This window comes from Bufo gargarizans, chromosome 6 (genome assembly GCF_014858855.1).
Source record: "Bufo gargarizans isolate SCDJY-AF-19 chromosome 6, ASM1485885v1, whole genome shotgun sequence".
Taxonomy (NCBI): domain Eukaryota; kingdom Metazoa; phylum Chordata; class Amphibia; order Anura; family Bufonidae; genus Bufo; species Bufo gargarizans.
In genome coordinates this window covers 103936596-103950134 of record NC_058085.1, presented here as the reverse complement: position 1 = coordinate 103950134, position 13539 = coordinate 103936596, and the positions used below count along the sequence as shown (strand labels likewise).

At 43.2% G+C, this 13539-nt stretch overlaps 1 protein-coding gene across 4 annotated transcripts in view; it reads left to right on the top strand.

Moving 5' to 3' along the window:
• Positions 1-6443, top strand: part of LOC122941313 (alanyl-tRNA editing protein Aarsd1-B-like) — a 72283-nt gene extending 65840 nt beyond the window's left edge. For 2 of the 4 annotated variants that reach the window (XM_044298438.1, XM_044298437.1), the window contains exons 12-13: positions 1003-1097; positions 5722-6443. In XM_044298438.1, the coding sequence (XP_044154373.1) occupies positions 1003-1097; positions 5722-5860 (234 nt within the window). In that variant the 3' untranslated portion in view covers positions 5861-6443. The remainder of the gene's footprint in view (positions 1-1002; positions 1098-5721) is intronic. The other 2 variants (XM_044298436.1, XM_044298440.1) reach the window with 2 other exon arrangements.
• Positions 6444-13539: the final 7096 nt, after the last annotated feature.

The window sequence follows — 13539 nt, the reverse complement described above, 5'->3', positions numbered from 1 at the left end:
CCCGTTCAAAGTGAGGATGAATTGGATCAGCTGAAAGTAACATTGGGACTTCAGCATCAGACACGACAGTCTGGTTGCAGGATGCACATAGCCGTTGTGAGTGGGCATCCAGCTCAATGTTCTTGAGAAGGTCACTTTAAGTGTTCTTCCACATGTTTAGACGTTGAACATGTTACTTCACCATAGAAAGATACTAGAAACTTGCTGGACTTCTCTGTGTTACGGTGCCAGGTGGCACTCCTTGTGCTGAATTCACATATTTGCTTTATTGAAAATATTGTTCCAAGTGTGTCCAGGGACGTGCTCCAGACTCCTTCATACACCCTGCAGATCTAACCTAACCTTGTGTTTATGAGGCAGCAAGGGTGAAATGCATCCCTTATGTCTTCCACTACATGGGGTCAGGACACTGCCCATGAGCCAGGTGATGGGTGCACCTAGAAATTTGTCACTGGTGCCTAACTTTTTTTTTTTTTTTTATCGACATCTATGAAAGCAAGAGGAACATAAGTGAGGGTTGCCACCATGCTCAATCTAAAATGTATCATCTGTCTTTATAGACTATAGGGTTTCATTGTGTTTTCAGGACAACCTGCTACGGTGGAATATAATAATTTAGATAGCTTGCAGAATGACACCTGATATCCCTGTTCTCATGTGATTGTTTTTAGCAAGGAAGATGGGTTCCTGAGGCACCCTCTGGGAGGAAAGAACTGCGATATGAATCCCGGCCTCTATTATATATTACTTGGGTGGCAAAGCAATGTAAATTTCAATCAGAGCCATCTTTTAGTCATGCTATCTCTGCAAGTGCAGATTATGTTTTAATGTTCCCAGGGGCATTGTCTCTGGGATGATCCTACCAAGTGGACCAAACCATTTTATTGATTTTAAGGTGATGCAGTATCCATTTATCTTTTTGTATTTTGGCACTTTGCCTCTTGTTAAGAAATGTAATTGTGTAAAAGGTAAAGTGCTGATCTCTGTTTTTATGTATTACAGGACACGGTTGTCTTCTTAACTGTTGGAGATGAAAGGACATCAGGGTTATTTCTACTTGCTGGGCCCCCTGAAATCATCGACCAAGTAGGACCAAGGTATGTAGTCATGTTGTGCGTACTTGAAGTTATTTTTTATTTTTTTTAATCATAAGGGTGCAAATCAGAGTAGAGACTTTCTCATGGTTATGGTCTATGCTAAAACACCCTGGCCTCTTGGGCTGAAGGTTGTGGCACTTGTTGTCCTCCTGTTCTCAGGCCTTTACTATATATTCATTGTTAGGCCCTTTAATTGTCTTTTATCTAGCTCCAGGTGCAGGCTGGTATTGCGCAGAAAATGGCAAGATTTTATGGGCATGATAAGTCGTCTACTGTGCTGTGATATAAAGAGCATAAAATGTTTTATGGTGTACGCTTATTGCACCTTCATTCCAGTCTTTTCATCTCTTTATGATTGCCCCTGTGATAGCCGGTGCCCGCTTGTTGTGTAACAGGGCCTGTGCTCATAGTCATGTCTGGTCCAATAGGCTGCAGCACTGCCAGTGATAGTCACTTTTATTGCTAGTACATGTGGCCAAATAGCAGAATTGTCCTTTCATTCGTTTATCTTAAAGGGAAAGTCCACCATTTGTTTGAGAGAGTAGTGTGGAGGATTTTTAGTCCAGATGTCTCCTCCTGCACCAACTTACTTGCCATCTGAGCTCTTGTCTGAGGGCTTATATGTTAGGCTACTTTCACACTGGCGTTTCTGGGTCCGCTAGTGAGATCTGTTTCAGGGCTCTCACAAGCAGCCCAAAATGAATCAGTTTTGCCCCAATGCATTCTGAATGGATAAGGATCCGTTCTGAATGCATCAGTTTGGCTCCGTTCAGCCTCCATTCCTAACTGGAGGCGGACACCAAAACACTGCTTGCAGCGTTCTGATGTCCGCCTGACGATGCGGAGCCAAACGGAACCGTCCTGACTTACAATTGTAAGTCAATGGGGACGGATTCGTTTTCACTGACGCAATATGGTGCAATTTAAAACGGATCTGCCTCCCATTGACTTTCAGTGTAAGTCAAAACGGATCCGTTGCATTATTTTTTATTATTTTTTTGTTCATGGTAATGCAAACGGATCCGTTCTGAACAGATACAGTCATTTGCATTATCGGTGCGGATCCGTCTGTGCAGATACAAGACGTATCCGCACCTAATGCAGGTGTGAAAGTAGCCTTAGCTTGTGCTGTATGTGATATAGAAAGCATCCCTCTGACTTACTCCAGACACCTTCTTCACTAATACATAAAGTGTATATTTACTTACAGCCCCCTGATAGGGTATCAGTAATAGAGCATTTAATATAGGGCATTACTTATGGAGAATCTAATATAGGGTATTGGTAATTGAGCATTTAATATAGGTCATAACTAGTGGGGTATTTAATATAGGGTGTTACTGATGGAGCATCTAATATAGAGTATCGTAATGAAGCATCTAATATAGGCCATCACTTCTGGGACATCTAATATAGGCATAGATGCCCCATCACTAATGTTAGGCTACTTTCACACTGGCGTTTCTGGGTCCGCTTGTGAGATCCGTTTTAGGGCTCTCACAAGCGGCCCAAAACGGATCAGTTCAGCCACAATGCATTCTGAATGGATAAGGATCCATTCAGAATGCATCAATTTGGCTGCTTTTGGTCTCTTGGTCTCTGTTGCGTTTTTTTTAGACTGTCACTAAAACGCAGCTTGCAGCGTTTTGGTGACCGTCTGACTATGCAGAGCCTAACGGATCCGTCTAGACTTACAATGTAAGTCAATGGGGACGGATCCATTTTTCACTGACGCAATATGGTGCAATTGAAAACGTATCCGTCCCCCATTGACTTTCAATGTAAGTCAAGACAGATCCGTTTTGACTTAGACTTTATTTTATTTTATGAATAATGTAACTGGATCTGTTCTGAACGTATACAAGCGTTTGCATTATCGGTGCGGATCCGTCTGTGCAGATACAAGACTGATCTGCACCAAATGCGAGTGTGAAAGTAGCCTGATTAGCAGGGGCGGACTGGCCATAGACCCTACAGGAAAATTTCCCGGTGGGCTGATGCCCAGGGGGCCACTCAAGCCTTCCTCACGTTCGCTGACTGGCTACATAACTTTCTGGTGCTGTAAGCACTATTTTTAAAGGGGTTATCCCATGACTAATGTAAAAAATGAAAATCGGACATGATGTAGTACATGACAAATGTCTTCCTAACAAACTTAGGAAGAGCCCTGTACCTCTCATGGATCAGCATGATCAGCCCTACCAGCCAGTATGTCTGGTTTAATAGGGTTGATCCTGGTGACAGAGCCGCTTTAAAGGGGATCCATTGCTCTGTTAGATTTATAGCAAGCTGGCAGCTCAATGGGAGTGTCTTTTCTGCTGAAGCTCAGGGGGCGTGTCTATGCTCTCCCTATCACAGCTCAGGAGGCAGTTGAAAGATGAAACTGAGCATGTGCGGCCATCTCAGTGAGCAGGACAAAGAAATAAGAAAGAAAAACCAATAGCAGGTGGCGCTATACAGATACATTTTATTGAGTAACTCAGTGGTTATGCAAAATGTATAATTGCATGCAATTACAAAAGAATTCAGATACAGGTGTTGGTTTTAAAACTGCTGAATATTTTTCGTGGGACAACCCCTTTAAAGCGTCTGTCACCAGGATCAACCATATTAAACTAGACATACTGGTTGGTAGGGCGCATCATGCTGATTAAAACCATACCTATCTTTTGTCTGTATGTTAAACGGCTGCAGAGAAATATTGAGAGAAGTGTTTTCTTTTCCAAAACCTGTTACTGCTTTATTCATAGACACATGATTATGAAGAAAACAGTAATATGTATTAGCTTTCTGAAAAAAAACATTATTCTCAATATATTAAGGACATAGACTTTTCTTATGGGATAAATGTGGAAGAAAAAAAATATCTGAAGAAAAAAAAACTTCTAAGTCTCTACTAAGATTCAAACCTGGGATCTTTACATACAAAACCAGTTGCTTAACCTCTAAGCTATAGCATTACCACATAAGAATGCATGGTTTTTCAATACTTATAAGCTAACACACATTACCAATGTCTTTATAATCATACATTGTGCCAGTGAATACAGTGGGATGGTATTATGTATATCCGCTTTCTGAGCAGATCTCAGTGTGGTGAAGCTATAGTACATAGTGTATATGATAGTTACATGCCAGGACACAGCTCTGCCCTCAGCCTGATGTCTAGCCCTGTCAATCAAGGGGAGGGGGGCATGTGCAGAGCACAGGGGGTGTTACAAAGCAGTACTCAGATGATTCAGCCCCACCTCTGACTGCTTATTTGCATATGAATACAAACGCTGATATGGCTGCAGCTGTTTAGCATGCAGACAAAAGAAAGGTATAGTTTTAATCGGCGTGATGCGCCCTATCAGCCAGTATGTCTGGTTTAATAGGATTGATCCTGGTGACAGAGTCGTTTTAAAATCAAGTACTTATGCACCTGAGGCCGGACTCACAGGATGGTGATACAGTTGAATACTTTGGTGAAGGTGGCAGTATTTTGTGCTGGACTGTGTTATTTGGTTTTGCTGGGGCGGTATTTTATGCTGCGTTACAGTATTGCAGGCAACATGCAGAGCCCTCATGCCGCCAGTCCCTGATTTGTTACTCACAGACCTTTGTAGTGGCCGTGTAGCTGAAGACAGATTCTCCTTAGGCCTCATGCACACGACCGTTGTTGTGGTCCGCATCCTAGCCGCATTGTGGCTTCACTGGGGCCGCAAATATTCGCGCAGCACTCAGTGTGCTGTCCGCATCCGTTGCTCTGTTCTGTGGCCCCGCAAAAAAAATATAACCTGTCCTATTCTTGTCCGTTTTGCAGACAAGAATAGGCATTTCTAGTTTTCTACAATGGGCTGCCCGTTCCGTTCCGAAAATTGCGGAACACACACGGGAAGCTTCAGTTTTTTTTGCGGATCCGCGGCTTGCGGACCGCAAAAAACTGCACGGTCGTGTGCATGAAGCCTTAGTTATGATATTGATAGAAGACTCCTTAAAGTAAACCGAAACAATTAAGCCTGTATTACACCAGCAGATAATCATGCAGATAATCGCTAACGAGCGTTCATATTAACTGCCTGTATAATACTGCCGCCAATTACCCAATGAACAAGCAAACGAGTGCTTAAAAATCATTTGCCGGCGGCAGATTGTGCTGTGTAAACACTCTCTGCTGCCTGCAAATGAGTCAGCATGGGGACAAGCAATGACATTAGCGATGGCTCCTTCCCATACTGTGGAGGAGATCGCTGGATGAAATAGCAGTAGTCTCCTCCACTGACAGCAGGCGATTGCCAGGAAAGAACTTGTCATTCCTGGCAATCGTCTGCTTCATCTGCTGGTGTAATGCCAAACTTACACTTAGGAAGTTAGAAAAAAAAATCAGGAGGCAAAAAGGACCAACCATCCCATTTTCTTCCAGCCTGGGAACTCCTATCCGCTACTGTCCTCCAGCCCTTCTGCACCGTATCAGTGGCATGTTCAGTCTCAGCTGAAGCATGGAGATCTAAGTGTCACCTCCATACTGTAGTGCCCGTTGCTAAGCAACAACTTAAGTGTGGGTGAAGAGTTAGGAAATGCATAGGTTAACATGAACACGTGGAGTCTTGATATGATATCCTAATACTTTTTATCATTGCAGAGCTGCTCACATTCTAGACGGGAAAGGAGCTGGAAAGAAGGGTCGTTTTCAAGGCAAAGCCAACAAGATGAGTCAGAGAGGAGAGGTGGAGAGGCTGCTTCAGGAGGCCATTAATGGGTCTGCACTTAAAGAGGAATGATGCAGTCGCTGTACAGACATATGTTCACCACTAGGGGGTGCTTCTGATCCAGTATGAACTTTTTAAGCGCGCAAAACCCCCATGACATGTCATAGATTATTTAAAGTGGTTGCGCGGTGGCTTAATATGGATCAATTATCTTCAGGATAGGTCATCAATATCAGATTGGCTAGGGTCCGCCTTTCGGCACCCCTGCCGATCAGCTGCTTGTGGGGGGGTCACGACACAATCCCTTCAACCAGACGATCGGTTGGGGTGTCAGGATTTGGACCCTCGACAATCTCATATTGATGACCTATACTAAGGATAGGTCGTCAGTAGTAAGCCACTGCACAACCCCTCTTATAGCACTTAGTCATATTCACATCATCATAGACGGTTAAGTAATTGCCCTCCTATGCATATTTCTAAGTTGCCCTTAAAGGGGTTGTCCACTTTTTACTATTGATGACCTATCCTCAGCATAGGTCATCAGTATCAGATCTGCGGAGGTCTGACTCCCGGAATCGCTGCCGATCAGCTGCTCTGTTGCAGTGGTGAGCAGGAGTTTAATACAAGTATGGCGTCCCCATTCACTTCTATGGGACGACTCTATAGTATTCACTTGAACAGACGGAGCTGTCCCATAGAAGTGAATGGGGACGCCATATTGTCATTACATCTGCTCACCACTGCAATTGCTGTGGTAAGCAGAGCAGAGAAACAGCTGATTGGCGGTGGTGCCATGAGTCGGGCGCCCGTCGATCTGATATTGATGACCTATCCTGAGGATAGGTCGTCAGTAGTAAAAAAGCAGACAACCTCCTTAAGTAACAGACCTTGTTATAGTCCACGCTTGTGTAATTTAAAGGGAACATGTTACTTTGAACTGGGTGTCTGAGCTGCAGGAGGAGCTGATCAGATTGAGGGAAAGATTTGGTAAAACGTACTCTATATCGCTCATTCTGGGCTTTGTAGTCCAGGAGGCGGTCCTATCCGTGATTGACAGCTATCTGTGTATACACAGCCATAGGGAGAAGGCTGTCAGTCACTGATAGGACCGTCTTGACATCAAAACCCAGAATAGGCGAATAAGCAGGAATTTAAATGAATAAAATACAGTTTTTATTAAATCTCTTCCCATAAAACTTTATATAAATCTACTCAACTCCTCAACTTTTTTTATGGTGACAGGTTCCCTTTAGGACCAGAGTAAACAAGTAGGAATAACATCAGATCAACCTCTTATTATTTATCACCTTCTCATAGCTGCCGATGTCTTCTGATTGCCCCATACACAGGACCTTTTGGTACAGCTGAGCATATATGTGTTGTTAATGGGAGAGAGGAGCTGCTGCCAGACACTTCTACTGGGAGAACAAAAGCAGTGGGCATCAAATTCAAAGCGCCCAATCATCATCTGTGTAGGAAGAGTTGGGAGCTCCTCATACACAATAGTCAGCTGGCCCTGCTGAAAGTGGCGTGTTTCTGCCGACAGTAAAGGCCAAGAATCAGCCAGATAATCCTGAGTGTTCTTAGGAACGCTCGTCAGTGGTTATCCGGCGATGGAAAGGTGCTGCAATCTCATTGATTGGGTAATATGCTTGTTTGTGCATACACCTAAATCGTTTGCCGGCAGAAGATCGTGATTAGATAGCACGAGTCTGTATGGGCAAGAGCGATGGCATTAGCGATCGCTGCATGTAATAACAGCGGTTTCCTCCAGTGACGAGCAGGCGATTGCCGGAAAGGAATGCTTCCTTCCTGATAATCGCCTGCTAAATTGTCCTGTAATGGAGGTGAGAGTGCATTTTACATATGTCTGTCTTCACAGTTACATAGTGTTTTTTCATCTACATCATCAATAATGAAGCATCCTTACTATAAAACAGGCAAGAAACCATACGGGGGGAAATTTTGTGTCTAGACGTAGGTCTGTACCCTGAGCTTATCAAATTGTCTGCCTTTTCTCTAACTTCAATAGAATTGGTTATTTATTTAAAGGGGTTGTACTAAATTAGAAATATTATTATTATTTTTTTTATTCTCCAAAATAGTGCCACTCTTGACCGTGGACTGTGAATAATATTGCAGTTCAGTCCTTTTTCACTCAAATTTAGCTGCACTGCAATAACAGACACATGCCATAAATATAGAGATAAGCGAATGTAAAAAGAATTTGGTTCGCTGAATAAAAAAAAAAAATGGTTTGATCTGAATTTATTTGTGGCGAATCGCATAAAAAAAACAGCTATTTCCTGGCCGCAGAGAGCCTGTATAGGGGTGTAGAACACTGTGTCTTGCAGTAACACGCATAGGGAGTCTGCTGTGGTAGTGAAATAAGACTGTGAATCACAGGCGTCGCTCTTAGAATCACTGCACACTTCACTTATTAGGGCAGTCACAGGACCAACACTGACCAAATAACTCAAGTATGATCTCAGCCTTACAGGTCAATGTTAGCACCAGGTTTAACCGCTTGCCGTCACGGTAACGCCGATAGGCATCCGGACGGCAGCGCGCTCAGGTCTCAGTGACGCCTATTGGCATAATCTCGTGAGACCTGAGAGTTCCTGTGAACGCGCGCTCACAGGATTGCGCAGTTCACAAGTTGAACTACAGCCTGCCAGCGCTGATCATTGGCTGGCAGGCTGTAGAATTTTAAAATAACCAATCAAATAGGTATATCAGACGCTATTTTGTAAATGGCGTCTGATATACCTGCTACCTGGTCCTCTGGTGGTCCCTTTTGCTTGGATCGACCACCAGAGGACACAGGCAGCTCTGTAAGTAGCACCAAACACCACACACACAGATTACACCCCCCCCCCCCCCTGTCACTTATTAACCCCTGATCACCCCCCTGTAAAGGTCCCTCATCACCGCCAGTTGGTTAGCTACTTGTTAGGTAGTTAGCGCCCAGCCCACCGCACCGCAGTCACTGATTAGCGTCATCGCTGTCGCTAATCAGCACTAGTACTAATATAGATCTGATTGCGATCAGTCTTGATCACTTACAGATACTATAAAGTACATTAGGGTCACCTTAGGCTCTACAAAAAACGCAGTGTTTGCCCAATCAGGCCTGATATTGTGCGCACACTTGCGTTCAGTCCGCCCCACCGCAGTGACAGAAATTATTTTTTTCTGATCACTGCAAAAACACCGTAAAATCGCTGCGCAGCTATAAAGATCACTTGAGCTTTTTGGATCTTTATTAGCGATCGCAGCTTTACTTCGCAAGCACTTCTTTTTACTAGGTAGGTTTGCTCTTTTTCCTGGGTAGTTTCAGAGGAATACCCCCTAAATTTAGTTAGCCCAAAATGTCAAAAAAGGGGCATTTTTACGCATTTGAATTCCAAACTACTTCTCAGTAGGGCCCCTAAAATGCCAGGGCAGTATAAATACCCCACAAGTGACCCCATTTTGGAAAGAAGACACCCCAAGGTATTCCGTGAGGGGCATGGCGAGTTCATGTAAAATTAAATTTTTTGTCACAAGTTAGTGGAATATGAGACTTTGATTTATTTTTTTTATTACAAAGTCTCATATTCCACTAACTTGTGTTAAAAAATAAATTTTTACATGAACTCGCCATGCCCCTCACGGAATACCTTGGGGTGTCTTCTCTCCAAAATGGGGTCACTTGTGGGGTATTTATACTGCCCTGGCATTTTAGGGGCCCTAAAGCGTGAGAAGTAGTCTGGAATCCAAATGCGTAAAAATGCCCTGTGAAATCCTAAAGGTAATCATTGGAATTTGGGCCCCTTTGCGCACCTAGGCTGCAAAAAGTGTCACACATGTGGTATCGCCGTACTCAGGAGTAGAGCAATGTGTTTTGGGGTGTATTTTTACATATACCCATACTGTGTGTAAGAAATATCTTTGTAAATGACAACTTTTTTAAAAGTTTTATACAAAGTTGTCAATTTACAGAGATATTTCTCTCATCCAGCATGGGTATATGTAAAAATATGCCCCAAAACACATTGCCCTACTTCTTCTGAGTACGGTGATACCACGTGTGTGACACTTTTTTGCACCCTAGGTGCGTAAAGGGGCCGAAAGTCCAACGAGTACCTTTAGGCTTTACAGGGTTGCTCACATTTTAGCCCCCCCCCCCCCCCCCAAAAATGCCAGAACAGTAAACACACCCCACAAATGGCCCCATTTTTGAAAGTAGACACCCCAAGGTATTCACTGAGGGGCATAGTGAGTCCGTGGGAGATTTTTATTTTTTTTTGCCAGAATTTAGCAGAAATGGAAACTTTATTTTTTCCCCCCTCAGAAAGTGTCATTTTCCGCTAACTTGTGAAAAAAAATTAAATCATACATGAACTTGCCATGCCCCTCCGCGAATACTTTGGGGTGTCTTCCTTCTAAAATGGGGTCATTTGGGGCGTATTTAGGCTACATTCACACGTCCACAATGTGTTTTGCGGATACACGGAGCCACGGATCCACAAAACACGAAAAAGCGGCAATGTGCGTTCCGCATTTTGCCGGCACTAATAGAATATGCCTGTTCTTGTCCGCAATTGCGGACAAGAATAGGACATGTTCTATTTTTTGGCGGAAACGGAAGCACGGATGCGGAAGTGCGGATCCGCAAATGTGGATGCGGACAGCACATTCCGGCCCCATTGAAAATGAATGGGTCTGCATCCGTTCCGCAAAATTGCGGAACGGATGCGGATCCATTTTGCGGATGTGTGAATGGACCCTTATACTATCCTGGCATTCTAGCACCTCAAGAAACATGACAGGTGCTCAGAAAGTCAGAGCTGCTTCAAAATGTGGAAATTCATATTTTTGTACCATAGTTTGTAAACGCTATAACTTTTGCGCAAACCAATAAATATACACTTATTGGATTTTTTTTAATTAAAGACATGTAGCACAATAAATTCGGACACAAATTTGTATAGAAATGTAATTATATTTGAACAATTTTACCAGAAAAAGTTAAAAATGCACTTTTTTTGAGAAAATTTCGGTCTTTTTGGATTAATATCAGAAAAACAAAAAATCTCAGCAGCAATCAAATACTACAAAAAGAAAGCTGTATTTGTGAGAAGAAAAGGAGGTAAAATTAATTTGGGTGCCAAGTTGCATGACCGAGCAATAAACCGTTAAAGTTGTGAAGTGCCGATTTGTAAAAAAAAGGGCCTGGTCACTAGGGGGGTATAAACCTGTGGTCCTTAAGTGGTTAAAGAACCGTGCAGAGGCCCAAGATCCTACTATAGCATGAAAGAGCGCACGCCTTTTACACCGTCGGCAGCTGTTTCCACATAGATTTCTACAGAACATGTTCTATAAACGCTTATACAAGTGGAGCGCCCTGACAGAGTGGAGAGGGTGTCAGCAGTAAGTTTGTGTTGACGTCACTGATTATTTTTCCCTTCCTCTGATCCGTCAGAACAATAACCCCCAAAAACGGATCCTGTCTGTGGAGCATCCGCATTTGGTCAGTAATCCATCAGTATTGCTAAAGCCAAAAAAGAACAGGAGTAGATCCAAAACAGAGATGACACATGAATGGAATATTTGCATGTCTTCTGTGTTTTGTAAAAACTCCTGCTTTTGGATACCAAATCATAAGCCAATTCTTTCTTTTTTTTTTTTTTATGGGGGAGAAAAACAACAACAACACGACATTAACACACAGAAAATACAACACAGAGGGGCAAAACCAGAAGATTTAAAAGATAAACCGAAAAAAAAAAAATGTGCTTCATCAACAAGAATGGATTGATGACCAGTGTCGGGGTGACCACAATGGTAATGCATATTGATCCAGCTCATTCCTACAGTGCAGGCTACACAATCACAGCTGGAAGGTAACTGGTCGGTACAGGTAACACCCGAAAACCTTCATAAATAAGCCTTAGTATGTGCAGGTCTCACTGCCGCTGTAACAGAACGGTAAGAAGCGGTATAAGGCTACTTTTACACTGGCGTTTTCCGTTTCTCAGAAATTCCCGTTTCTGAGATCCATTTCAGGGCTCTCACAAGCGGTCCAAAACAGATCAGTTTTGCCCTAATGCAATTTGAATGGATAAGGATCAGCTCAGAATGCATCAGTTTGCCTCCGATCAATCTCCATTCCGCTTTGGAGGCTGCTTGCAGCATTTTGGTGTCCGTCTGACTAAACTGAGCCAAACAGATCCGTGTAAGTCACAATGTAAGTCAATGGGGACGGATCCGTTTTCTATGACACAATCTGGCACAATAGAAAACGGATCCGTCCTCCATTGACTTTCAATGGTGTTCAAGACGGATCCATTTTAGCTATGTTAAAGATAATACAAACGGATCCGTTCTGAACGGATCCGTCTGTGCAGATCCATGACGGATCCGCACCAAACGCGAGTTGGAAAGTAGCCTAACATGTAGTAAGCCCTTTAGGGATCATGTCTAAGACATGTAAGATGTCCGGGGGGTCCCGAGCATTGTGGACAAGGTCTGAGATGAGAGTCGTCCAAGTGTTCAATACTGGATGTTATTGATGGCCAGCTCCGTGATAAATCCCAGCACTCTGATTAGGTAGTCCTTACTGAGGAACTTCACTTTTCCTTCACACTGCGCGGATGCCATAGATGCCGTCGCCTTGTCGAGCTGGGTTCCTCCAACGTGACCTCGTCCTTTTATTTATGAATATCATTCCATAAAGTCTTGATGTCCTCTGCGTGGATGGCATAAGAAATCCATGCGAGGTTCGACAGGCACAGAGAAAACCAGCTCTGTTCTTTAAAGGTCCATTCATACGTCTGCAGTGTTTTGCTAACCCTCAAATTGCGGATCTGCAAAACACCGCAGCTGTGGACAAGAATAGGACATGTTCTATTTTTTTTGCAGAGCCGCGGACTGGAAATGCGGATGCGGACCGCACACTGTGTGCTGTCCGCATCTTTTCCGTGCCTATTGAAAATGATCAGGTCCGCACCCGTTCTGCATAATTGCGGAACGGATCCGGACCCAAAGTGCGGACATGTGAATGGACCCTAATACTTTCACTACGTCTGACCAGATGTTGTCTATTGGGAAGGTGGGGAAGAGAATTCTGTTGTATGTATCTACAGCTGCAAAAATGCAATATGTACAATAAAATGTCAATAGGTGAATTTTTTTATTAGTGTCTTGATTTCCAAATGTTTTTTTGAAGAATGTGAGCGGTATCTGCAGATCTTGATGCAGATTTGAGAAGGTTTCTAGGGCTGTAGTACTGATGACCTATCGTTAGGGTAGGTCATCAGTATCATATTAGTGGGGGTCTGATTCCTGTCACACCACACCAATCAGCACAGCTCCATACACTGTGTGGTGGCGGGGAACGGTACTGCAGCGCTTCTACCACCTACGCAGCTTCTGGAGACTTCACATTTATTTTGTGTATTTTTGTGATGAGCTCTGTTTTCCTACTACGTCTTTCTAATTTATATTTTTTTTTTCCCATCTCTAACCATTTTGTCTTTGAACTCACTAAGAAATCTTCTGTTTCTCCCACTTTCTTTTAAAACATCTTAACATTACAAGAACTATACACTCACCTAAAGAATTATTACCAAAGAACCATTTAATAATTGGACCCCCTTTTGCCTTCAGAACTGCCTTAATTCTACGTGGCATTGATTCAACAAGGTGCTGATAGCATTCTTTAGAAATGTTGGCCCATATTGATAGGATAGCATCTTGCAGTT